This window comes from Chionomys nivalis, chromosome 21 (assembly GCF_950005125.1).
Source record: "Chionomys nivalis chromosome 21, mChiNiv1.1, whole genome shotgun sequence".
NCBI lineage: Eukaryota > Metazoa > Chordata > Mammalia > Rodentia > Cricetidae > Chionomys > Chionomys nivalis.
In genome coordinates, this window is record NC_080106.1 from 22315296 (window position 1) to 22341838 (window position 26543).

At 37.0% G+C, this 26543-nt stretch overlaps 1 protein-coding gene across 3 annotated transcripts in view; it reads left to right on the plus strand.

Moving 5' to 3' along the window:
- Nfatc3 (nuclear factor of activated T cells 3) overlaps nucleotides 1–26543 on the plus strand; it is a 70472-nt gene that overhangs the window by 15550 nt on the left and 28379 nt on the right. For 2 of the 3 annotated variants that reach the window (XM_057753375.1, XM_057753376.1), the window contains exons 3-8: nucleotides 3021–3183; nucleotides 14638–14837; nucleotides 17723–17895; nucleotides 20311–20451; nucleotides 23189–23244; nucleotides 25532–25658. In XM_057753375.1, the coding sequence (XP_057609358.1) occupies nucleotides 3021–3183; nucleotides 14638–14837; nucleotides 17723–17895; nucleotides 20311–20451; nucleotides 23189–23244; nucleotides 25532–25658 (860 nt within the window). The remainder of the gene's footprint in view (nucleotides 1–3020; nucleotides 3184–14637; nucleotides 14838–17722; nucleotides 17896–20310; nucleotides 20452–23188; nucleotides 23245–25531; nucleotides 25659–26543) is intronic. The other variant, XM_057753377.1, reaches the window with a different exon arrangement.

Here is a 26543-nt window from a genome sequence, read left to right on the forward strand (position 1 = left end):
TTCTTTGTTTTTTAAAAAATAAATTCTACCAGCAAAAAACTTAGAAGTCCTTTTTATTTCCCTTTAAGTCTTAAAAGTATTTTTAAATTGACTAACATTACATTTAAAGGTATATAAATGAAGAAAATATAGGTGATAGATTGTAGATAATAGTAAATGACATTTAAGGATCCCTAAAAGGAATTTTCTTATTTAGAAAAGATTATGGTGCAGGTAGGTTATAGTATGAATTATATTACTAATAAATTAACTGGGAATTTGCATATTTTGAAGGTGTATGTGTGAAGGTGTATATGTGTGTTCACATGGAGGCCAGAAGATAGCTAAGGGTGGTGTTCCCTAGAGTCATCATCTTATTTTGTGAGACAAGGTTGCTTATTGGCCTGAGAGCTCACCAAGCTTTAAAAATAAAATAAAACAAAACAAAAAAATCAACTTTATTGTTGTATGTGTGCACACTTGAGAAGGATGTGTGTGAATGAGATATGTCTCATGCCCTGTGTGTGTTGGTCAGAGACAACTTTCTGGAGTTGATTCTTTCCTTCCACTTTTATGTGGGTTCTTGCATAGTTTGGAAAGCATTTTATTGACTGAGTTCTCTAGCTTTGTCCTATTGAAGGCAAGCATTTTCCTCACAATTTACTTACTTTTAAATGCTTATATTATTCAGACAGTGTCTTGCTATATTGCCTGTGTTGACCCATGTCAACCTAAAATATGCGGTCCTCCTATTCTAGCCTCCCAGAGTATCTGGGACTATAGGTACATGCTATTTGTGCTTGGCCTTCCTAACTTTTGACAGTTTTATTTTCTTTCTTTGAGACTGGGTCCTATATAACTCAGACTGGCTTCAAGTTTACTATATTAACTGGCAATGACCTTGAAGTTCTGATTCCCCTGTCCCGCCTCCTGGCATATATCATTATACCTAGTTTTATGTAGATCGGATTCAAACCAAGGGTTTCTTGAAGGCTAGGCAAGAACTCTACTAACTGAGCTTTGTGTCTGTTACTGTTTAACCTGTAGATTTGTAAGTAATTTTCTAGTTCAACATTTTCTTCATGTGTATGTGTACATGTGTGCATATAGGGGCACGTGGAGGCCAGAGGTTGACATTGGATGTCTTCTTCATTCCTTATTTGCCTCTCCACTTAGTTTTTAAAGATAAGATCTCATTTAACCTGGTTGTCTGGATAACCCCAGGGATCCTCCTATCTTGCCTCCCCAGTTCTGGGATTACAGACTTGGGCCACTCTTCTGGCTTATAGGTGTGTTCCAGGGATTCAAACTAAGCCCTCATCAAAGACTGACAAGCACTCTTCCTGTTGAACAATCTCCCAAGCCCTTATAACATTTTCAGTATTAATATATATAAATTAACCTTTCAGTCATTATACTGTTTAAATTCTTATGAATCAAGGAAATACTAACCTTTTAAAATATACTACAGATGTTTTGTTTTTGTTTTAGGCAGTTATGCACTGAAACTAAATTTTTCTTCAAGATACAGAGGATGCCTAAGATAATAAGCAGTTTCTCAGAGAGAGAAGAATGAAATCATAGGAAGTGGATGAGGCCAGAAGCATAATAGATTGATTTCTGCAGATCTGTACACAAGGGTGGAGAGATATATACTGAAAGAAATAGAAAAATTTAGATTTTAAGGGTTCTTAGGCTTGGAACCTAGAGAGATTACTCAAGTTATTAGGAGTACCTACTGCTTTTCAAGAATGTAGGGTTTTTTTTTTTTTCTGCTATTGTTTTTTAAACTCTTCAGGGCACACCACCTAGTTCCCAGATAATTATATGGAGACTTATTCTTACTTTTGAATGCCTTCACTTGTTTCTAGCCACCTAACTTAAATTATCCTGTTTCTCTTTAACTATGTTTTGCCTCTGGGCTTTTTACCTTTCTTTATTCTATTTTTCTTTTTTACTCCGTGGCTGGCTGGGTGGCTGACCCTTGGCATCTTCCTCTCCTCCTTTTCTTGCTCCTTCTCTCTTTTTCTCTCTAGGTTTCTCCTGTTTGTTCTCTTTGCCTGCCAGTCCTGACTGTTTCTCTCTCCTGCTTAGCTATTGGATGTTCAGCTCTTTATTAGACCAATCAAGTATTTTAGGCAGACAAAGTAACCTAACCTTACAGAGGTAAATAAATGCAACATAAAAGAATATAGCACTTCTTTGTACTATTAAACAAATATCCCACAGCATAAGCAAATGTAACACAAAATAAACTAATATTCTACAAAACCAGAAGATCTCGGTTCGATTCCAGCACCCACCTGTCTACTGACAGCCTCTGTAACTTCAGCTCCAAGGAATACAACACCCTCTTCTGGCCTATTCAGGTATTAGACGTGCACATGGCATATAGACATACATGCAGGCAGAACACTCATACATTAAAAAAGATACTTAGTCTTATAGAGCTACTGATATATATATACAGAGAATGGATATCTTTAAGAAACTGAACTACTGTTCTTTTGATTGCTTTTATGGTTATATACAGAGTTGAGAATTTACAAATCGTTATAGAGTTTGTCCTTTTTCAAAATAAAAAAGAAATACTAAATGTAGAAACAGTATATTTTAATCTTCAGGTTAAAGAATTATTTATAATTATTCATTAAAAAGAATAGTCATGGGGCGGTAGTGACGCACGACTTTAGTCAAAGCATTTGGGAGGCAGAGGCAGGTGGATCTTAGCCTGGACTGGAGTTTGAGGTCAGCCTGGTCTACAGAGTGAGTTTCAAGACAGCCAGGACTACACAGAGAAACTCTGTCTCAAAAAGAAAAAAAAAACCAAACTAATAAATAAAATATAAATAAATTAATTAAAAAGGATGGTCTATTAAATACATACCATAGTTGGTACTATAACTTACTAAATGAAGTTGGTTTTGGAATACTCTGCTGCAAAAACCACTGGAAAAAATACTGGGAGTGTCAAAGAGAATCTTTGGATCTCCGCTTAGCAATGATAATATGGTGAAATTGTGTGTGTGTTTTGTTTATAGCACATCTTCATTACCTCCATTAGACTGGCCTCTACCAACTCACTTTGGACAATGTGAATTGAAAATAGAAGTGCAACCTAAAACTCATCATCGAGCCCATTATGAAACGGAAGGTAGCCGTGGGGCAGTGAAAGCCTCTACTGGTGGTCACCCTGTTGTGAAGGTATGAAACTTTGGAGCTTTGCTTCATAGATCTGTACACATAGTAATGAGTGAATGAATATATTGATTTAGCGAAAAGAGAAAGCAAATGTGGTGAGCCTCTTTCGTCTGCTTGTTGATATGGCCATACTTCTGCATTGGATGTTCTTTGTTAGTCTAGAAGAAACCGTCCTGTCTAACTTTTTCATCGGAGGAAATAAGATGTTGGTGGTCAAATTGCTGTTTTTCTGATCTTAGAAAGAGTATATTGTGCTGGGCAGTGGTGGCCAGCGCTTGGGAGGCAGAGACAGGCGAATCTCTGAGTTTGAGGCCAGCCTGGTCTACAGAGTGAGTTATAGGACGACCAGGGCTACACAGAGAAACCCTGTCTCGAAAAGCAAACACACAAAAAAAGAGCATATTGTGTTTATAAATATATTACATGCTCATTTAAAATGTAAGTAATACAAGACTAAGGAAATGACTCTGGAGAAAAAGCATATTCTATAAATGTGAAGACTTAAGTTTGAATTTTAAAAAGTGGCTTTAAAAGCCAGACATAAATACATATGCTTGTAACTCTCAATATTAGGGCAAAGAGACAGGCTAATTTCAGGAGTTTTCTGGCCAGCCAGCCTAGCTTAGTCAAAAGAGCCAGCTTCAGGTTCAGTGAGAGAGCTTGTCACAAGGCAGTAAGACAGAAAGTGATAAAGGAACTGCATGTGCGTTCACATCATGCAATACACACATACACATACGCAGATTTAAGTTATGCAGAAAGTAAAAAGAATAATGCACTAGATTATCCAAAATTTGTCACTCTGGAAAATAAACAACATTTGATAAATTTTAGTAACATTTCACTTTCTCTGTCCCCTACCTTTCTCTTGAATATATATTTAGTGGAAGACTAGATAGTTGTCTAGAAAGATGAGTTAATTTTTTAAAATATATTTTATGTGTATTTGTTTGTGCCTACTTGTCTGTGCCTGTATCTTCTGAAACTGGAGTTATTGGAAGCAGTGAGCCTCAGTGTGTGTATGCTTAGAACTGAACTTAAGTTCTCTGTAATAACAGCAAGTGCTTTTAACTGCTTAGCCATTCTCCAACTTCATTACTGTTTTTTCTTTTTTTTTTTTTTTTTTGTTTGTTTTATTTTTTGTTTTTTTGAGATAGGCTTTCTCTGTGTAGCAGTCCTGGCTGTCCTGGAACTCACTTTGTAGACCAGGCTGACCTTGAACTCACTGAGACTCTGCTACGTCTGCCTCCTCAAGTGTTGGGACTAAAGGCGTTTGCCACCATCACTTGCCTCATAAGTTTTTGAGGATAGTAGGTTAGTAAACTTTGCATCACTGTGATATTATGCATGTGGTCATCAAGTTGTAGTGAGAAAGGGCTTATTTTGGCTCATTTTAGAGGTTTCACTCTTGTTGATTGCTTGGTTCTGTTTTATTGGGGCCTATAGTGAGCCAGTATACCATGGTGGGAGCACATGGCAGAGGAAGCCCCTCACCTCATAGAGTCTAGGGGATTAGAGCACTGACTGCATTTCCAGAGGCCTGGGTTGAATTCCCAGTCCCACAAGGCAGTTGACAACTATCTGTAACTCCAGTTCCAGTGGATCCAATACTCATACACAGACATATATGCTGACAAAACACAAATTCACATAAAATAAAAATAAACAACCATGTCCAGTAAACTAATTTTTTCCCCAATTAACCACCACTGTTTAAAGTTTCTGCCACTTTTAAATATCACCACAGATTGGCAAACAAGGGTTTTACAAATAGGCCTTTGGAGGACATATACATAAACCGTAATAGAGAGAATTATATTGAACAGTTTGTGATTAAATTATTTATTTTCTTTTAACTTACCTAGAATAAAATTATGTAAAATTTGGTATCTTTCAGATGTCTCATATTTTAAAGCTTTGAATCAAGATATTTTTATTTTTAACTTGAATGGACTATAATATTAAACAATAATGAAACTTTGGGGCTGGAAAGATGGCTCAGTGATAAAGAACACTCACTAGCTTTTCTTCCAGAGGACCCAGGTTCAATTCCTAGCATCCACATGGCAGCTTACAACTGTTTGTAACTCCAGTTCCAGGATACATGCAGGCAAAACACCAGTGCACACAAATAAACAAACAAACAAACAAATAAATAAATATATTAGAAAGGAGCCGGGTGGTGGTGGTGCACGCCTTTAATCCCAGCACTCGGGAGGCAGAGGCAGGCGGATCTCTGGAAGTTCGAGGCCAGCCTGGTCTACCAGAGCTAGTTCCGGGACAGGCACCAAAGCTACAGAGAAACCCTGTCTCGGAAAAAAAAAAAAAAAAAAAAAAAAAAAAATATATATATATATATATATATATATATATATATTAGAAAGGTAAAAGAAAATAGTTACTAAGAAATGCTGAATCTTAAGCTATTGGTGGTATCCTTACTTATAATCCCAACCTTCAGAAGATTTAATTTAGGGTGGTGGTTCACGCCTTTACTCCCAACAGTAAGGAGGCAGAGACCGAAGGGTCTCTGTGAGTTCAAGGCCAGTCAGGACTACAGAGTTCAAGGCTAGCCAGGGCTACCGAGTGAGACCACGTCTCAATAAAACAAAAACAAAAGCACGGAATACTTAGCTCAAGAGGATCACTGTGGATTCAAGGTCAACCTGGGACTTATCAAGAGTGCATCATGAGTTCTAGGACAACATGAGCCACAAAGTGAGACTCTACCTTAAAGAAAAAAAATAAGGAAAGAAACAACAAAAAGAAAAACTAATCAGAAAATACCAATATTCATAGCAGTTAATGAACCCAAATTAGAAACAACTCAAGTAGATTAGTAGTTAAACAACCTCTAGAATATTTACAGGTACTTCCGTCTGTCTGTTAGAAGGAACAAATAGTTGGTACGTGCAACAACTTTTGTGGTTCTCCATCGTAATTTTGGTCTGTCATGGTTCTCTATGGAAGGGTGTTGGTAAGAAAAATTCACAGCATTATATACAGTTTGGTTCTATTTATATAGTTTCTCAAATTAAGTAAACTTTTGAGACAGAACAAATTAATAGTTAGCAGGAAATAGTTAATATGAAGGGGCAGCACAAGAAAATGTATTTGTGATGATGGAATATGTGTATATCTTTACCAGTGTAGTAATTACCTAAATCTCTACCTGTGATAAAAATGCATACAACCAAACAAACATACAAGATTGCATATAAAATATGTGGAAACTGTGTGGAACTATAGTTAGCAATTATACCGGTGCCAGTGGTTTTTAATACAGCTCGTTGCTGTAAGTGCATGTTACAGTACATAAATGCATACACATGAAATCAATATGCTGACCCATGGGGATTTTTGTATAAGGAAAAAGAAACTTATATAGTTTGATTAACCTGGTCTGCTTAGTGAGACCCTGTTTCAAAAGTAAAAATAAAGAGTATAGAATAAACATTGGCAAGTCAGCTTTTTCTTTTCCATTTTGTTGCTGTACTAGGGGCAGAACCCAGGGCCTCATACAGTGCAAGTACTGCAAGACTAAATTCTGTTCCTAGCCTGAGGCAGAACTATTTTAGAAATTACTGTAGTTTGAAAAACAAGGTTTAAAATTTTGTTTTTAGACTTTGTATTTTATCATATATCAAAATCCATTTCCTAGTGATTATTTGTTTCAATTTTTTGAGACAAGATCTCACTGTGTAATTAAGGATGGCCATGAAGTACTGATCCTCCTGCCTATGTTCCAAGTGCTAGGATAACAGGCATGTGCTACCATACCTGACTCTGGTGATGATTTTTTTATATGATATTGTTATGTGTACATTTTAACATTTATTTTTGTTTTGTCACATTTTTACTTTTAACCGATTTATATTTTGGAATTTTAATTTTGTATTTTTAATATCTCTACAATGTTTCTAGTACAGTGTTTCTGATATAGTCAAATCTAAGGGCCCTCCCTGAGTAATTTGGCAGGACTGATAATGGAACTGTTGTGAAAGCTGCTGTAATGTGTCCTGTAGTGACCTTCAGGCTTCAACCTTCCAGCTTAAGTTAAATTAAGCAGGCACAGACCTTTGCTATGGAAACAATATAGAAACATAACAATGACTTACTTTCTTTCACACTCCAGTGGGTGGCCTGAGTAGAAGAGTACTGATAGTAGATGAAAGATTTTAGAGAATCATGTTAACAGTAGTGATTTACTGATAGCATATAACATATATGTTCCTTCTGGGATGGGATAAGGTGATAGTCTAGTTTATTCTTCTTTAAAATCCCTGAGATGCAGAGGAGCAGTCATGTTTTTCTTATGCTGTGTTATATGTACTTAAACAGATGTTGGCGAAGTATGTGTTATGAAATATATTTATATATATTCCCTTTGAAATCTTATATGTATGATTACTTTCCCACAGCAGTAGTTTATTTTATCAAAGAGAAAAGGACAGGTGGCTTATATCTTTGCCAGGCTGGTGTGAATATGAGTCATCTAATGTGACCAAGGAGTCTTTGATAGATGGTGCTGATCCACTTGTCATGTGATAGGAATATCTTTAAATTTGTATTTTCTTTTTAAGATTTAACTACATCATTTTAGCCAGGTACTTAGTATTTATTGTTTCAATATTTACCAGTCTTGATTTATTTTGTGCTAGCAAATTGTCTCTCTTATTCCAGAATTTATTCACTCAACAATGATGTAGAATCTTTATTGTACTAAGCTTACACATAGACTCTAGTGGTAGCAAGGTGGATGCTGTTCTCTTCAAGTACTTAGAGGTAAATGCTGAAGTTGTTTCCTCCATCACTGGCCAAACTGTTGATCTGTTGGTTTTTATAAATTTGAACATGAAAGAACAATAGGTAAAGCAGAAGGAAGCATTTATCAGCATTGAGTTTGGAAAAGTCCCTAGGTGTTTTTTTTTTGTTGTTGTTGTTGTTTGTTTTTTATGTTTTATGTTTTTTATGTGTTTTTAGTTTTACAATCTTCATCTGTAGACTGGAAAATAAAAATGTCATATATTCTACAGGAATTTTAGGATTAAATGGACTCAGTTAAAGTAGAATATTTAGCCATTCTCTATCTTGACTTTTTGTCTCTCTGTAAGTATAAGTGAGGTAGAGGAGTGTTTTGTTTTATGTATGTGTGTGTGTGTGGTATAATCACTTATTTGCTGCTATAGAATCAAAAGAAAAGAAAATCATTTAATTTCTCCATGTGTACATATGTGTATGCGTGCATTCCCAATTTCTTCTTTAGTTATTTAGGCCTTTTTTTTTACTGTGTTCATATTGAACATTTTGTTTTTTTTTTTTTTTTTTTTCGAGACAGGGTTTCTCTGTAGCTTTTTGGTTCCTGTCCTGGAACTAGCTCTTCTAGACCAGGCTGGCCTCAAACTCACAGAGATCCACCTGCCTCTGCCTCCCGAGTGCTGGGATTAAAGGCGTGCGCCACCACCGCGCGGCGAACATTTTATGTTTTATTAACTAGCTTCCTTTCAATTAAAAATTTAATTTTATTAATCTGTTAATGACAAAACAGTTGAAAGGAATTAAAACTGAAAATATTGGTAGATTATTTTTCAGGGGAATTGGTTTGAGACAGGGTTTCTCTGTTAACAGCCCTAGTTGTCCTGGAACTAGCTCTGTAGACCAGGCTGGCCTCGAACTCACAGAGATCCGCCTGCCTCTGCCTCCCAAGTGCTAGGATTAAAGCTGAGTGCCACCACCGCCTGGCCCTGTAGATTTTTTTGTTAATTTTAAAGTTATTTACAGAAAGCCATAAATTCTGCTTGAGAATAGTAAATTACACATTGTTACCCTAGTTGAGTGTAAGACAGCTGCAACTTGAACCTTTTGATGGGGTGAAAGAACACAACTCATTTTTGTACCTTAAGAGCCCCAGGTAATGTCAGGATTTTGAGGCACTGATGTCCCTGGAAAAGGGGTGTGAGACGAGGAGGAAAACAGTAGAATTTGAAAAAGGTTTATGAAAACGAGGGTAAGATTCCTGATAGTGTGTTCGTGGTTGTTATAGACCAGCTGGTAACTTCTATCTTGTCATGCAACAGTGCTAGTAATTTTAGTAGATGAGGTAAAAAATCTTCATTAAGATGTGCATTAGAGGTTCTGAGGGCAATCCTGGTAGATCTGCTGAAAATGCTAATTGAATGAGACATACTGAAAGCTTACAGACTAAATAGTAAAGCCTGTGAATGATACCTTTTCTTAACTTCCAAAATACTTGAAGTAAGTTTATTCTCTTGTTAGATGAGAGACCGAAGGATTTATTTTAGATGTACTAACTGACCCAACAGAAAAGACCTATAGAATATGAAAAATAAGCTTCATTATTTTAAAATGCTTAAATTGCAGTTATTTTGGATTTTTCTTATAAGCACCTAAACCTAATTTTAACATGAAAAGCATATATTAACTCTAGCTCAAACAGAAAGTTTAATAAAAATGTAATTAATTAAGATCAAATATATAAGGCTAGGCATAGTGACTCTTAATATAAAATGTTTTAATTAACTCTAGCTTAAACAAAATTTTATGAAAATATAATTAAAATCTACAGATAAAGCTAGCCATAGTAGTTCATACCTGTAAACTTAGCATCTGAATAGCTTGGGAAGGAGGACTGCCTCAAATTCAAGGCCAGCCTGAGCTGCTGAGTCAGACCCAATCTCATAAAAATGGGAAAAGACCGAATGGTGGTGGTGCACACCTTTTAATCCCAGCACTTAGGAGACCAGCCTGGTCTACAGAGGGAGTTCCTGGACAGACTCCAAAGCTTCACAGAGAAACCCTGTCTCATCCCCCCTCCCCCCAAAAAAAGAAAAGAAAGATAAAAAAAGAAGAAAGGTTGTGTGTACATATTTAAAATATGGCTCATATGTAACATGCATATAGTTATAATGCAAAAACAAAATGCTGGGTTGAATTTTTGTTGTTTTTGTTTTGTTGGGTTTTTTGTTTTGTTTTTGTTTTGAGACAGGATTTCTCTGTGTAGCCCTGGTTGTCTTAGAATTTCATTAGTAGACCAGGCTGGTCTTGAACTCAGAGATCTGCCTGGCTTACTGCCAGGCTTAAAATCTTATTTTTTTAAAATACAGATTTGCTAGGGGAATAGGATTGAAGATGTGTATATGTTATTTAAAAGCCACTAGTCTCTCTTTTTATTTAATTTATTATTTTGTATGTATGGGTGTTTTGGCTGCACATATGTCTGTGCACTATTTGTGTGTGCAATGCCTCTGGAAACCAGAAGAGGACATTGATGCAGCTGTAATTACTATATTGGGTCTTAAAATATTATCAGTGCATACTGTCAAACAGGAAAAGGAAAGCCTACCTCAATGTTATTTTTTTCAAGGCATAGCACATATATTATGTATTATCTTGTTATTAAATATCAAGGCCTATGTTAATTGTGCAGTAATGCTATGGTTGTGTTAAAAGAACATATCTCTTAGCCAAGTGGTTCTCAATCTATGGATAGCAACCCTAAAGACCATCAGGAAGCACAGATATTTACATAACGATTCACAACAGTATTCAAATTACAGTTATGAAATGGCAATGGAATGATTTTATAGTTGGGAATGAACCACAACTCGAGAAACTGTATTAAAGGGTCGAAGAATTAGGACAGTTAAGAATTGCTGTCTTAGCTGGGTAGGGGTGGTGCATGACTTTCATTCCAGCACTGGGAGGCAGAGACAGGCAGATCTCTGTGACTTCTAGGCCAGCCTGGTGTACAGAAGTGAGTTTGGGGATAGCCAGAGCTGTTAAACAGAGAAACCCTATCTCGGGGGGTGGGAAGAACCTCTGTATGAAAGCTTGTCATAGTGACGCATGACTGTAGTTCTAGCACTTGAGTTCAGAGCCAACTGTTGCTCCATAATGAGTTTGAAGTCAGTGTGAACTACCTGAGACCCTGTTTTAGAACAAAACAAGCAAAAGCCTGAACTGGGTAGAAGGCTCAGCTGTTAAAAGGATAAGGCTCACAACCAAAAACCAAAAACACCCACTTGCCTTCTTAGGATCTATTGGAATGTCCTGGTCTCTGCTCAGGAGGCCCAGGAGATACTACTGTAGCCTCAGTTTACCCTTTAACACCTTGCTGGGGACAGGAACATGAAGGATGATGCATATCTGAAGCTAGAAATAGGTTTGGTGTCTTTTGAGAATGTAGCTGTTATATCAGCTGACAGGAGTGACTGTGGAGATGATCCTCAGGATCTTCTATAGATTTGTAATACTTAAAAGTGTTCTTGGGCCACTCTGTGTCCAAACCTGAGTTTATCTTCAGGTTGGAGCATAGATTTGGGCCATGGAGTCTTGGTTTGATGTGATCACTGTGAGAACATGACAATATGGTAGTGAGGTTGAGATATTATAAAAGGGAAAACAATAATGATCCTGTTGACAACCAGCTCATCCTCTGAAGCTGATCCACCTTGTCAACCATCAAAAGTACACACACCAGAAAGAACTCAGCTGATTCCATGAGTTTATAAATATAGAGTAGCTTGTTATCTGGTGTTAGGTAATTACTGTTCCCACAATAGGCAGTATGCTAGCTGGTATTCACTGGTAAGTAGTAGGTACCTTATAGTTTCTGATGTCATTTTTCTCTTGTTAGTTGCATTTCTTCTTGGATGTTGTATTATATGACTAATATATAGATATAGATTTACATGATTTCTGTTTAGACTCATACTCTGCCACACACCACAGAGGGAAACAGACATCCTCAGCTTGACCATTAAGCTGGAAACACATTAGCAAACTAGATTGTCTGGCATGGGGGGGGTCAACAGCATGTAAGGTAGGGTAGGAATCAATGATGTTCATTTGAAACTTCCTGCTCATGCAGACTCTCTTGGATGTAAGTAAGGAGTTTATTAGAAAGCTTATTAATGCCATAGATAGAGAGACAGGTGCATGGCAAGGTCTTTGAAGAGAGAATTATCTTCTCACCACCACCAAGACACTGGATTCTCTCTCTGAGTCTTACAAAACTATCATAAGGAGCTGAGCAGTAGTGGCACACCACTTTAATCCTAGCACTTGAGACAGAGGCTGGTGGATCTCTATGAGTTCAAGGCTGGCCTGGTCTACAGATTGAGTTCCAGGATAGCCAAGGCTACACAGAGAAATCCTGTCTCAACAACAAACAAACAAAGAAAATTTAAAAAGTAAAAATATCATAAGGAGTTATTTTTCCTTGATTCTGTCATATCATCCCTTCTACTTACTGTAGTAGAGTCATACTTTACTTGTTAATAATGCCATCGTTTAAGCACTGAAGCTTAGAATTTCTGACTTGTTTTCTTTATTATGCTGTATGTAGTCAATTACAAATATCTCTTTAGGATTTCTAAGATTTGTTGTATTTATAACTTTTTCATAGTTTCTGTTATGTTCCTGCCTTTACCCTAATTTAAAATTTTAAAACTTTGATTTTAGTGTTTTCAGATTTCCAACTGGTGTCTATGTTTCTTTCCATTCTCTCTCTCTTTTGGTTTTTCGAGACAGGGTTTCTCTGTGTAGCCCTAGCTGTCCTGGAACTAGCTCTATAGTCCAAGCTGGCCCATAAATGGAGGTCAGAGGACAATTTTTGCTTCTCTCCTACTGTGTGGGTCTGGCGATGGAACTCAGGATGTTAAGCTGTTAGGCTGAACTGTCTCATTTGTCTGTGGGTTTTTTTTTTTTTTTTTTGTAATAACTTATTTGCCAGGTGGTGGTGGCGCAAATCTTTAATCCTAGCAGTTGGAAGGCAAAGGCAGGTGGATCTCTGAGTTCAAGACTAGCCTGGCCTACAGAGTGAGTTCCAGGACAGCCAGTGCTCTTACACAGAGAATCCCTGTTTTGAAAAAAATAAAAAATAAAGTAATAATAATAGATTTATGTGCATTGGTGTTTTACCTGCATATATGTGTGAGGATATCAGATCCACTGGAACTGTAGTTACAGACAGTTGTGAGCTGTCATGAGGGTGTTGGGAATTGGACTCCGGTCCTCTGGAAGAACAACCAGTGCTTTTAACCACCAGGCCATCTCTCCAGCTCTACCGCCTCCCCCTTTGTATTTCAAGATAGAGTTTCACTGTTTAGTTCTGGATTAAAGGCATGCACCACCGCCACCACCCAGTGCTTTTCTCTTTTTTAAAGGAAAAAAATAAGCCAAATGTGGCAGTTCATGTATATATAGAGGTCGGTGGGATTGGGAGACTAAGTGAAAGATTGCAAGTCCAAGCCAGTTTACCCTGTATAACAAGTCCTTGTTCTGAAAAATATATACATAAATAAATATCAAAAACATACTGATAGGGATGAAGGCCAAAAAATTTGTCTTTATGATTATAGATTTAAATATACTCAGAAAACTAGTGACAAACCAAATCTGACAACACATTAAAAGGATTGTATATCAAATAAGACTTATTTGAGAAATGCAAGTATAAGTCAGCATATGAAAACAAATTAATGTAATATATTATAATAATATCAAGGGGAAAAACACATTCTTGCAGATTGATATTTATTTATTTATTTATTTATTTATTTATTTATTTATTTATTTATTTATTTGGTTTTTCGAGACAGGGTTTCTCTGGTTTTGGAGCCTGTCCTGGAACTAGCTCTTGTAGACCAGGCTGGTCTCGAACTCACAGAGATCCGCCTGCCTCTGCCTCCCGAGTGCTGGGATTAAAGGCGTGCGCCACCACTGCCCGGCCAGATTGATTTTTAAAAAGCCTTTGCAGGGATTATGGGGTACAGCTTAGTGGCAGAATATATGTTTATTCTGTATAAAACTCTAAGCTCATTTTTCTGAAACAGAAAAATGTATCCTTGTTTTTCAAGACAGGGTTTCTCCATAGATTTGGAACCTGTCCTGGAACAACTCTTGTAGACCAGGCTGACCTCGAACTCACAGAGATCTGCCTGCCTTTGCCTCCCGAGTGCTGGGATTAAAGGCGTGCACCACCACTGTCCGGTTATGTGTCCTTGTTTTTAATTACGTGACTATGTCTCTATGTATGTTTGTAGTCTTTTGTCTCTATGTATGTTTGTATGTACACATTTGCTTGGAGGCGAGAAGACAACCTTGGGCGTTGTTACTCAGGTGCCATATATCTTGGCATTTATATCAGTATTGATTCCTAGTAACAGCTCTCTGTAATTCCAGTTTTAGGGAATCCTGTGCTCTCTTGTTTTCTGACGGCGTCAGGCACACGTAAGTGCACAGGCATACATGCAGGCAAAACACTCATGTACATAAAAAAAATTTTTTAAAAGAAAATTTGGAATTACTTTATTGTCTTTTTGTAATAATACTTTTATATACAATAATATGTGATATAAATATAATTGCCTTGTTTTAAGCTTATTATAAAATGTGTGGATAATGAAATGTACTTTTGTGTTTCTTTTCATTTAGCTCCTGGGCTATAGTGAAAAGCCAATAAATCTACAAATGTTTATTGGAACAGCTGATGATCGATATTTACGACCTCATGCGTTTTACCAGGTGCATCGTATTACTGGAAAGACAGTTGCTACTGCAAGTCAAGAGATAATAATTGCCAGCACAAAAGTTCTTGAAATTCCACTCCTACCCGAAAATAATATGTCAGCCAGGTATCCTTTTTGTTTTTTGTGGTTTTTTGTTTCTTTTTCTTCCTTCCTTCTTGTTTCCTTTCTTCTTTCCTTTCTTTCTTGTTTCTCATTATGTAACTCTGGCTATCCTGAAACTAATTATGTAGACCATGGTAGCCTCGAACTCATAGAGATTCATCTGTCTCTGCGTCTTAAAACCTTTGTTAAAATGAGCATTAAGCTAACTCAGCAGTTAAAATCCCATACTCTTTTAGAGGACTAGAGTTAGGTTCTGCACACCCACGTCAGGCAGCTAACAACTGCCTGTATTTCTAGCTCCAGGCTATCTGATGCCCATAACCTTCACAAGCCCTTGCACTCACGTGCATGCACGCCCCTCTATCCCTACCCCCCCCACATACATAATTAAGAATAATTTTTTTTAAAACCTTAATTTAAAAAAATCAGTTTTCTTTTCTTGAAAGTTCTTAGAAAAATACACGATTTGTTTGGTTTTGGTTTTTAGTTAACTATAAAAATATTTATTGTTTACTAGTATTATATAATTCTGGAAAGTTTGTTCAGGAGGGCAGTAAGTTTCATATTTCCAGAAAGAAAGTTGGTGTCTTCTGCCTATAGTCCCAGAATTTGGAATGTAGATTCAGGAAGAACAGGAGTTGAGAGTGATCCTTGAGTACATAGTGAGTTAGAGACTGTCCAGAGCTGTATATGACCCTGACTCAAAAACTAGGAACAAGGACCAAGCTCATGCTTTTTTTTTTTTTTTTTTTTCTAAGCTCATGCTTTTGAAAGTCTCAGCATTCAATAGGCAGAGACAGAGACAGATGGATCTCTTTGAGTTTGAGGCCAGCCTAGTCTATATTTCCAGTTCTGGGCCGGTCAAGGCTACACACTAAGCTCCCGTCTCAATAACAAACAACCGAGGAGTAAACAACAATGGAAATACAGAACAATAGATACATGCTGCCACTGTCTATTTTCTTACCTACTGTTAACTTCTTCCTGTCTGAGAAATAGGGTGAACATGAATGTCAGTGTTACACCTTGACTGAAAACAAAGGTTAATTTGTTAATATATACCGTATACTAACATTTAGAAGTCTAAGTCAGCACAGTTTTTGAGTTTGAGGTCATTTGGGCTACAAAGTGAGAGAGACCTTATTTCAAAAAAAAAACAAAATTAAGTAAGCGGTCATTTCAAACAAATTAAAAGTATTATCATTGCTAAATATGAGTTTTTGTAAGCTTATATAGATTTTTTGGTGGGATTGCATTTCTTACTTTTAAGAATCTTATAATTTGTTTTTTTTTTAAATCACTTTTTAAAATTTAAGCATTTTTTGAGATATGTTTATTTTATGTTTGGATAGTTTACTTATATGTATATCTATGCACCATGTGCATGCCTGGTGCCGAGGAGGATAAAAGAGGGGTTCAGATCCTCTGTAGTTAAGAGTTACAGATGGTTGTGAGCCACCATGTGGTTGTTGGGAATTGGACCTGGGTCCTCTGGAAGAGCAGTTAGTGCTCTTAATTGCTGAGCCATCTCTCCAGTCCAATATTTTAATTTTAATTTATTTATTAAACATATTTTAAATTATTTATTTAGTCAACAAATTATTTATTTTTAATTATTTTTAAACCAGGCGTGGTGGTGCAAGACTTTATTTAATCCCAGTACTCAGTAGCCAGAGGCAGGCCAACCTGGTCTACAAAGGAAGGACAGAGGGCTATTATACAGAGAAAATCTGTCTTGTGGGGGGGCCACTTTTGTTTTTTAGCTATTTCATTTTATTTTATGTGTATGAGTGGTTTGTTCAATGCGTATATATTATTTATTTATTTTGGTTTTTCGAGACAGGGTTTCTCTGTAGCTTTGGAGCCTGTCCTGGAACTACCTCTTGTAGCCCAGGCTGGTCTTGAACTCACAGAGAGCCATCTGCTGCTGCCTCCCGAGTGCTGGGATTAAAGGTATCCCACCCCGCTCAATGTATATTTGTATCAGTGTGTGTTCTGAAACTGGTGTTATGGACTATTGTGAGCTTCCTTGTGGAAGCTGGGAATCAAACCTGAGTCTTCTGTAAGAAGAAGTGCGCATACTGCTGACCCATGTTCCAACCAACTATTTACTTTTATTTCCTTTTATTTTCTTATGTATATTTATTTTCTTATATGTATGTGTGCTGAGTGTATGTATGTGCACCATTTGTATACAGTGCCCAAGAAGTTTAGAAGATGGTGTCAGATCCTTTGGAACTAGTGTTACAAATCATTGTGAACTGCCTGGCTGGGGTACTAGGAACCAAACTTGGGTCCTCTGCTTGAACAGCACACCCTTTTAACTACTGAGCCATCTTTACAGTTCATTAGTTTTTGATTGCAGGTTCAAGTTGGCCTTGAACTTAAGGTAATCATTATGCCTCAGTCTTCCAAGTATTAGAATTATAAACATGTATATCATGCTCACCTCAAATATTTTTTTTTTTTTTTGGTTTTTCGAGACAGGGTTTCTCTGTGGTTTTGGAGCCTGTCCTGGAACTAGCTCTGTAGACCAGGCTGGTCTCGAACTCACAGAGATCCGCCTGCCTCTGCCTCCCGAGTGCTGGGATTAAAGGCGTGCGCCACCACCGCCCGGCTCAAATATTTGTTTTTGACCAGATTTGGGTTACAGAATTCTTTCTGGAAAATTTTTGTTTGGCTTTGAGATAGAGTCTCTAGTCCATTTTGGTCTTGAGCTCACTGTGTAGCTAAGGCTGACCTATAACTACTGATCCTCCTGCTTCTCTCCCTCTCAAATGCTGGGATTATAGGTGCACAAGACCTGGCAAATTGCAGTACATATTTATGCAGTTGAGTTGTTCAGAACAGTTTCTGAATAATGAAATTAAAATGTATTTTTTTTCTAGTATTGACTGTGCAGGTATTTTGAAACTTCGAAATTCAGATATAGAACTTCGAAAAGGAGAAACTGATATTGGCAGAAAGAATACTAGAGTACGACTGGTATTTCGTGTGCACATCCCACAGCCTAGTGGGAAAGTCCTTTCTCTGCAGATAGCGTCTATTCCTGTTGAGTGCTGTAAGTGAGCTTGCAATATGTTTTAAGATTTTGGTGTAAGTTTTGTTTATTTTGATTAAAATGGGATATATATTAAAACTACAAAGTATTGATTCTGAGTTACTGCTTTGTTTTTCTGACATGAAAATAAGCTAACAAGGTGAAAGGAGTTCTAACTTTATGTTACAAAATGTCTTCTCACTATAATTTGATTCTTTTCAGCTATGTGACTATAGAGAAACCTTTTCCTTCTCCTCTGCCTCCCTCCCTCTCTTTCTTGTCTCCGATTTACATTTTTTCTGACTCCTACCCCAAGCCTATGTGTTGGGGTCAGTATAGGTTTGTGTTACCTTGTCTAACAGTCTTAGGATTTGCATTGCTGTGAAGAGACACTATGACCACAGCATCTCTTCAAGAGAAAAGCATTTAATTGTTGTGGCTTGCTTACAGTTTCAAAGGTTTAGTCCATTATCATCTTATCAGGGAACATGGGGGCATGCAGGCAAACATGGTGCTGGTAACATCTTGATCAGAAGGCAATAGGAAGTGGATTGTGTCACTGGATGGTATCTTGAACATAAGAAACATCAAAGCCCATCTGCTTAGTGACACACTTTCTCCAACAAGGCCATACCCACTCCAACAAATCCACACCTCTAATTGCCACTCCCTATGAGATTTTGGGGGCCAATTACGATTCAAACTACCACACTAACTATAAATTAAAACAGTTGAGAATCCTGTCATAAAGTTATGATCTTTATGCTTTTAGTTGTTACATGATTATCTTTGTTTTACTTAAATGCTAGCCTTAGTATAATAGCATACTGTTTTGCAAGCTTACTCCTCAACTGAATAAGAATCAACGATGTTGGTTGGTTGGATGGAAACAAGGTCTCACTCACTAGTTAACCTAAATGGCCTAGAAATCCCTTTGTAGATCAAGCTGGTCTCAAACTCAGAGTTTCCTCCCTTTTCCTCCAGTGCTTAAAGGCATGCACCTAGATGACAAGCTAATGGGTTTTGTTTGTTTTTGCTTTTTTAATACTATTGAATTATTATGACATCCATTTCAAAAAGTGGGTGATTTTACCTCCAATTTACAAACATAGGATATGAGAAAATGTCCTAAAACTTGACATGTTTTCAAGCGTGGCAGACCTGTAGGTCTCAGAAGGTTAGCTGGTATAACTGAATCATTGAGAATGGTGTAAACATGCATAGTGAAAGCAGACACAGATATCTTATGTATTCATACAAGTTTATTTTATTGTATTTGTATGTTTTGCTTGCATGTGTGTGTGTGTACCACATGTGTGCCTTGTGCCTGGATAGGTCAACAGGAACTGGAGTTACAAATGATTGTGAACCATTTAGGTGTTATAAATTGAATTCCAGTTTTCTGAAAGAGCAACCTATGCTCTTTTTTTCTTTTTTGTTTGTTTGTGGGTTTTTTGTTTTGTTTTGTTTTTTGAGATAGGGACTCACTATGAACTTTGGCTGGCCTGAAAACTGAAACTAGACCAGGCTAGCCTTGAACTCACAGAGATCCACCTGCTTCTGTCCCTGGAGTGCTGAGATTAAAGATGTGTGTCAGAACGTTCAGCTCACAAGTGCTCTTAACCTCTGAGCCTGCTCGGTAGTCCCAGCATTTTATTTTGGAAAGGAAAGGGAAAAACTATTATGTTTATTATATATATGAATATTATATACACGCATATACATATATTAGAAAAATATAACTTAGCAGTTCAGAACAGAAAGTAGACGGTAAAGATAGAAAAAAATACTTTATGAAACTTTATAGTTAAGTAACACTATGAATTAGAAGATCAGATTATATTCCTCAAACCCTGTGGAGGTAGAGAAATGTAGTCATTGCAGAAGTACAGCTGCTTTTAGAAATTAAATTGTAAAATATATGTTTCATTTATGTATTATTTATTTTTAAAATTATCTACTATATAAGCCTAATATGATGATGATTGACTATTTCTCATAAGGAAAGGGTTGTTTGTCCTGTAGTAGTTATTTAGATACTTGTCTTCTCTTAATTATTCTTAGTTTAGTTGCATAGTTTTGGACTTGATTTTTATAATTAGGTTTGTAAATTTTAGCAGTTCTGTGGAAGACATATACTCAAGAAGCTAAGTTAAAAGTAAAATATTAGGTAAATGTATGGAAACCAATATGAAGTAAAAGACATTAATTTATCGTTATCAGTTTTTTTGCAGTTGTAGTCTTAAGAAATAATTTTATACCAATTCAGTATAACTGTTTCTAAATATGTTTGCTCTTTAATAAGAATTATTACCATTGTCTTGAATTTTAATAGCTTAAATTAATTAATCCCAATGCTTATTTTGTGTTTTGAGCTCATCTTGTATGTGTGAAATGTTTTAAAATAATATTTTGTTTTCTTAACTTGTAAAACAGCTCAGCGATCTGCTCAAGAGCTCCCTCATATTGAGAAGTACAGTATCAACAGTTGCTCTGTCAATGGAGGCCATGAAATGATTGTGACTGGATCTAATTTTCTTCCAGAATCCAAAATCATTTTTCTTGAAAAAGGACAAGGTAAATAATATAAGATATAAACCGGGCGATGGTGGCGCACGCCTTTAATCCCAGCACTCGGGAGGCAGAGGCAGGCGGATCTCTGTGAGTTCAAGACCAGCCTGGTCTACAGAGCTAGTTCCAGGACAGGCTCCAAAGCCACAGAGAAACCCTGTCTCGAAAAACCAAAAAAAAAAAAAAAATATATATATATATATATATATATATATATATATATATATGATACAAATTAACTTCATTATAAGTGATAAAAGAATGAAATTATAGATATTATATTGATATTAATATTATTTCCTTAGGCTATAGTCATCATCTAAGCACTGAGTTAATTGGGAAGGTACAGTTAATAAATTTATATATAAATGTTAAATTTTCCTCTTTAATGGCATATTAAAAATAGAATTCATCCAGCATTTCTACTCCTTGATATGCACTCAGAAAACCTGCGAACATGCCCACACAAAAGCTGAAAAAAATGTTTATTGCAGAATTGTTCATAATAACTCCAAAATGGAAAGAACCGAAACCTTACCAACAGTTAAAAACAATGTACTATTTCCCACTATTTTAGTTTCATCTCTGTTGCTTTGATAAAATACCCTGACATTTAGGTGACAAAGGGATTTCTGGTTTATAATTTCCGGTTCCAACTCTTCCAGGAACTTGAAACAGCTAGTAACATCCACAGTTGATCTCACAGACTTAGTCAGGCCCCTCACTGAGACTGCCCAGCCATTCTAGAGTGCATCAAGTTGACAGTTAACATTAACCGTATACAGGAGTAATGGTGCACATGCCTTTAATTTCAGCACTTGGGAGGCAGAGGCAGACTGATCTCTGTGAGTTCAAGGCCAACCTGGTCTACAGAGCTAATTCTAGAACAGCCAGGGCTATCCAGAAAAATTCTGTCTCATAAAACCAAAAAAAAGGACTGGAGAGATGGCTCAGAGGTTAAGAGCACAGGCTGCTCTTCCAGAGGTCCTGAGTTCAATTCTCAGCAACCACATGGTAGCTCACAATCATCTATGAGATCTGGTGCCCTCTTCTGTCAGGCAGGTATACATGCAGACAGAACATTGTATACATAATAAATAAATAAATTTTTAAAAAAAAAAACAAAAAGGGGGCTGGAGAGATGGCTCAGTGGTTAAGAGCATTGCCTGCTCTTCCAAAGGTCCTGAGTTCAATTCCCGGCAACCACATGGTGGCTCACAACCATCTGTAAAGAGGTCTGGTGCCCTCTTCTGGCCTGCAGACATACACACAGACAGAATATTGTATGTATAATAAATAAATATTAAAAAAAATAAAAAAAAGCAAGAAAAGAAAAAAACCTAATCATATATAAGTGGAATATTATTTGGCCATAAAAATTAATGAAGTAGCCAGGTGGGGGCGGCTCACGCCTTTAATCCCATCACTGAGGAAGCAGAGGTAGTCAGATCTCTGTGAATTCAAGGTCACGCCTGGTCTATAAGAGGGAGTCCAGGACAGCCAGGGCTATACAGAGAAAAACAAAAATAAATAAATAAATAAATATATATATAAACAAATATATAAATAAATAAATATTTTTGAAGAGCAAATTTTTTGAAAAAAATTTTTGAAAAACAAAAATAAATAAATAAAATTTAAAATTAATGAAATACTACTAGCATGTTGTAATGCGGCCAAGTGTTGAAGATACTATAAGAAGCCATCACAAAATATATAGAATAAGCAGTTCACAGAGGTAGGAAGTAGATGTAGTGCTTTGTAGTTGTTTGAAGTCATCAGAAGTGACTAGGGATGATAAAAATGATCTGAAATTAGTAGTTGGTTGGACAACTCTGTGAATATTCTAATAGTTTAAAGAGGTGGCATTAGCCCAGTATTGTCAAAATACCTTTTATATTTTGTTTTTGTGTATCCCTGGCTGTCCTGAAACTCACTCTGTAGACCAGGCTGGCCTCGAACTCAAAGATCTGTCTGATTCTGCCTCCCAAGTGCAAAGATGTTTGCCTGGCTTAAAAAACGTATATATATAATGCTGCCCCTTTTTAAAGATTTTATTTATTTATTAAGTTTACAGTGTTCTGCCAGAAGAGGGCACCAGATCCCATTATAGGTGGTTGTGAACCACCATGTGGTAGCTGGGGATTGAACTCAGGACCTCTGGAAGAACCTCTGAGCCATCTCTCTAGCGCCTAAAAAAAAAAACATTCTTATAAAAATAATAGTGCTACACAGTGAAACCTTGTGTCCAAAAAACAAACAAACGAAAAGGAACAACAACAAAAAAGAATAATATCAGATACTTAGGGTTATTGCCTGGCCTCTTGCTTCCCCTTTCAAGCAGATCCCTTGTTTATTTGTCAGGGTTTTGGTTTTTGTTTGAGACTAAGTCTCGTATAGCCCAGACTGACCTTAAGTTGTTTGTTGTGTTCTGTTTTTGTTGTTGTTGTTGTTGTTTCTGAGACAGGGTTTTTCTTTGTAGCCCTGGCTGTCCTGGAGCTAGCTCCGTAGACTAGGCTGATCTCAAACTCAGATCCACCTGCCTCTGCCTCATGGGTGCTGGGATTAAAGGTGTGCACCACTTCCTGGCTCTTTGTTTGTTTGTTTGTTTGTTTGTTTTTTTGTTATTGAAAGTCTGTGAGGAAAAATATTCTCTCTACTAATAATTTGTGATATTACATAGATTAGATTTTCTGTTTTCAAACTTGCATTGCTCTTAACTATAATTTTTTTCTTTCAATAGATGGAAGACCTCATTGGGAGGCTGAAGGAAAAATAATCAGAGAAAAATGTCAAGGGGTAAGAAAGTCACCTTAATTACTTAATTAGTAAGCAGTATTTAAGCAGGACTGAAGAATTGGCTCAGTGGTTAATGGAACTTGTTCCTCTTGCAGAGGACCTGCATTCAGATCCTAGTACTCACATACTCACATTGTAACTCCATTTCCAGGGGAGCCAATCTCCTCTTCTGATCTCCTCAGATATACACGGTACATATACATATACATGCAGGCAAAAGGTTATACATACAAAATAAAATTAATCTCAAAGAATTTTTTTTATAAAAAAGAAGAGCATTTAAGGCTAGGCATGGTGACATGCCTTTAATCCCAGAACTTGGAGGCAGGGTTAGATACAGGTCTGTGAGGTGAAGGCTAGCCATGTCTTTATTGTGAGACCTTACTCCTCCCCCCCCCCCAAAAAAAAGGAAAGAAATGTTAAACTCAGGAGAAAATTGAATAATTTAACTTTTTGTTATGGGAAAGACTATTGAGAAAAAGAAAGGTTAGAATTTTTAGGTATTCAGATTAAAATTTAAGAAAATAAACAAGCCTAGTGGCAGTGGCCCATGCCTTTAATCCCAGCACGTGGGAGACAGAGGCAGAGGCAGGCCAGGTATGGTGATGCTAGCCTTAAATACAGCACTCAAGAAGCAGACCAGGAGGGATGTTAAGGCTGAGACTGTTCACAAGTTCAAGGCTAATAACATGTTCCTCCCAGCCCCCGAAAGTGACTGTTGTAGCTAGTTTTGTATTCAGTTACTGGAGAAGAGAGAACTTCAGTCGAGAAAAAGCTTCCATAAAATCAGGCTGTAGGCAAGCCGGTAGGGCATTTTTTTGTTAGTGATTGATGTGGGCTGATGTCCTTGGTTTTATAAGAAAGCAGGCTGAGCAAACCCTGGAAAGCAAGCCTTAGTAAGCAGTACCCATCAATGGCCTCTGCATCAGCTCCTAACTCCAGGTTCCTGTCCTGTTTGAGTTTCTGTCCTGACTTCCTTCAATGATGACTGTAATATGGAAGGATAAGCCACATAAATCCTTTCCTCCCCAAGCTGTTTGGTCATAGTGTTTAATCACAGCAATATTAGGACTAGCTAGGACAGTGACTATACTTCTTTTTTGTCCTTTTTTGTTTTTCGAGACGGGGTTTCTCTATAGCTTTGGAGCCTGTCCTGGAACTCACTCTGTAGACCACACAGGCCTCACAGAGTTCTGCCTGCCTCTGCCTCCTGAGTGCTGGGATTAAAGGCATGTGTCACCGCTGCCCAGCAACTGTACTTTTGTTAAAAAACACCAACTTTGTTTTGTGGGACAAGCTCCTAGTTATTTGTCATTGAACACACTTCCTAACACCACAGCTACTCATTAAGCCATTAAGCCTTCCAGAATCCTTACTGAAAGAAACTATGATCTTGCATCTTGATTGGAATAGAGGCAATCTTTTCTAGACTACAATATATTATTTTCCACAATGCTTCCTAAAGACATGGAACAGTTACACGGATGATCAGATTTGATTTTGAATAAAGGTTTTCACTTTGTATATAGGTTTTTATATACTTTCCAGTTAGAAGTTTTGAGTATAAATCTCATACTAAGAAATCTAACCCAGGGACTGAAGAGATGGGTCAGCAGTTAAGGGCACTTGTTGCACTTGTAGAGGACCTGAGTTTGGTCCCCAGTACCCATGTGTTGGCTAAGAACCTTCTATAACTTCATTTCCAGAGGATCCAAAATCTTCTGACCTCCTTGGGTACTATATGCATGTGCATAGACATACTTGTAGGCAAACACTCATATATTTAAAATTTAAAAAAGTATAATACAACTTGAAGAATGTTAAACATGATCATATTCTGAAGTGGGTTTTTTACTAAGATATATATCTTAATGTTGAGTAGAGTCACATATTTCAGTACGTAGTATATAATAAGATGTTATCTGTTTATTTTAAAGGGCCAATGTAGCTCAGTCTGGCCTTGAATTTGTTATCTCTCTGCCCTACCTCCTGAGTGCTGGGGTTACAGATGTACATCACTATGCCTAACGACTCTTATTTTTGCTGCAACTAATTGGACGGGTAAAAATCAATTTCTTCTTTAGTGATTAAAGATTTTGTCTCTGTCAACAAGATACTGGTGTAAATAAATCTCCAAATGATTTATATGACTAGTTGATGTGCATAATTTTCTGTGACAGGGAGACCTTGTATTAAGGGTTAAGTCTCATGAGTTGCTCTGAGTTTGGCAGGTGCATTTCATTTTTAGTTCTGAGTATAACACAGTGTTGCTTCCCTTGTTCCTTAGGCTCACATTGTCCTTGAAGTTCCTCCCTATCATAACCCAGCAGTTACAGCTGCAGTGCAGGTGCACTTTTATCTGTGCAATGGCAAGAGGAAAAAAAGCCAGTCTCAACGTTTTACTTACACACCAGGTACAAGAAATTGTGATGGTTTAGACTTTTCTTTCATAAGAATTTTGTATTAAAATGTTTAATGTTAATGCCGACATATTATTTTTTTCTTTTCTTCATTTATGAAAACATAATTAAAATGCCACTACATTTCCCCTTTTTGTCTAAAATAAAAGAGGTTATAACTAATATAAGAAAAACTGTTTTTTGAAACAGAATTTATTGTGTAGCCCTGGCTTTCCTGGAACTTGCTTTATAGACTAGGCTGGCCTTGAACTCATCCAGCTGTCTTGCCTTCCAAGTGCTGGGATTAAAGGTGTGTGTTACCACTACCCAGCTACAACATAGTCTTAGAATTTGTATTGACTTTAAATATTAGGATTAAAAGATGGAATATAGGTTTGAACTTTTCAGAAGTTCTCAGAAATCACCAACACTGTAAGAAGGGAAAATGTGCATGCTCTTGGATCATGAATTTCCATTGTGCTTTTAATACCAAGGGGTTAGTATGTCCATGATGTCTTCATTTTTTTTTTTTTCTTAGACAGGGTTTCTGTGATATGGAGCCCTGACTGTCCTGGAACTCCTTATGTAGACCAGGTTAACCTCACACTTAGAGATCCATTTGCCTCTGCTGGTCTCCCAAGTGCTGAGATTAAAGGTGCACACCACCATGATGCAACTTTTGTTGCATTTTCATTTGATAAATAATAGTTGTTTCAGTCTGTGAGCTAGGGATATAACGTTGCTGTCAGAGTTTTTGATTTTATGGTACCACTAATCAAGGATGTATCCATACCACTTTTTTTTTTTATTAAAGATTTCTGCCTCCTCCCCGCCACCTCCTCCCATTTCCCTCCCCCTCCCCCAATCAACTCCCCCTCCCTCAGCAGCCCAAAGAGCAGT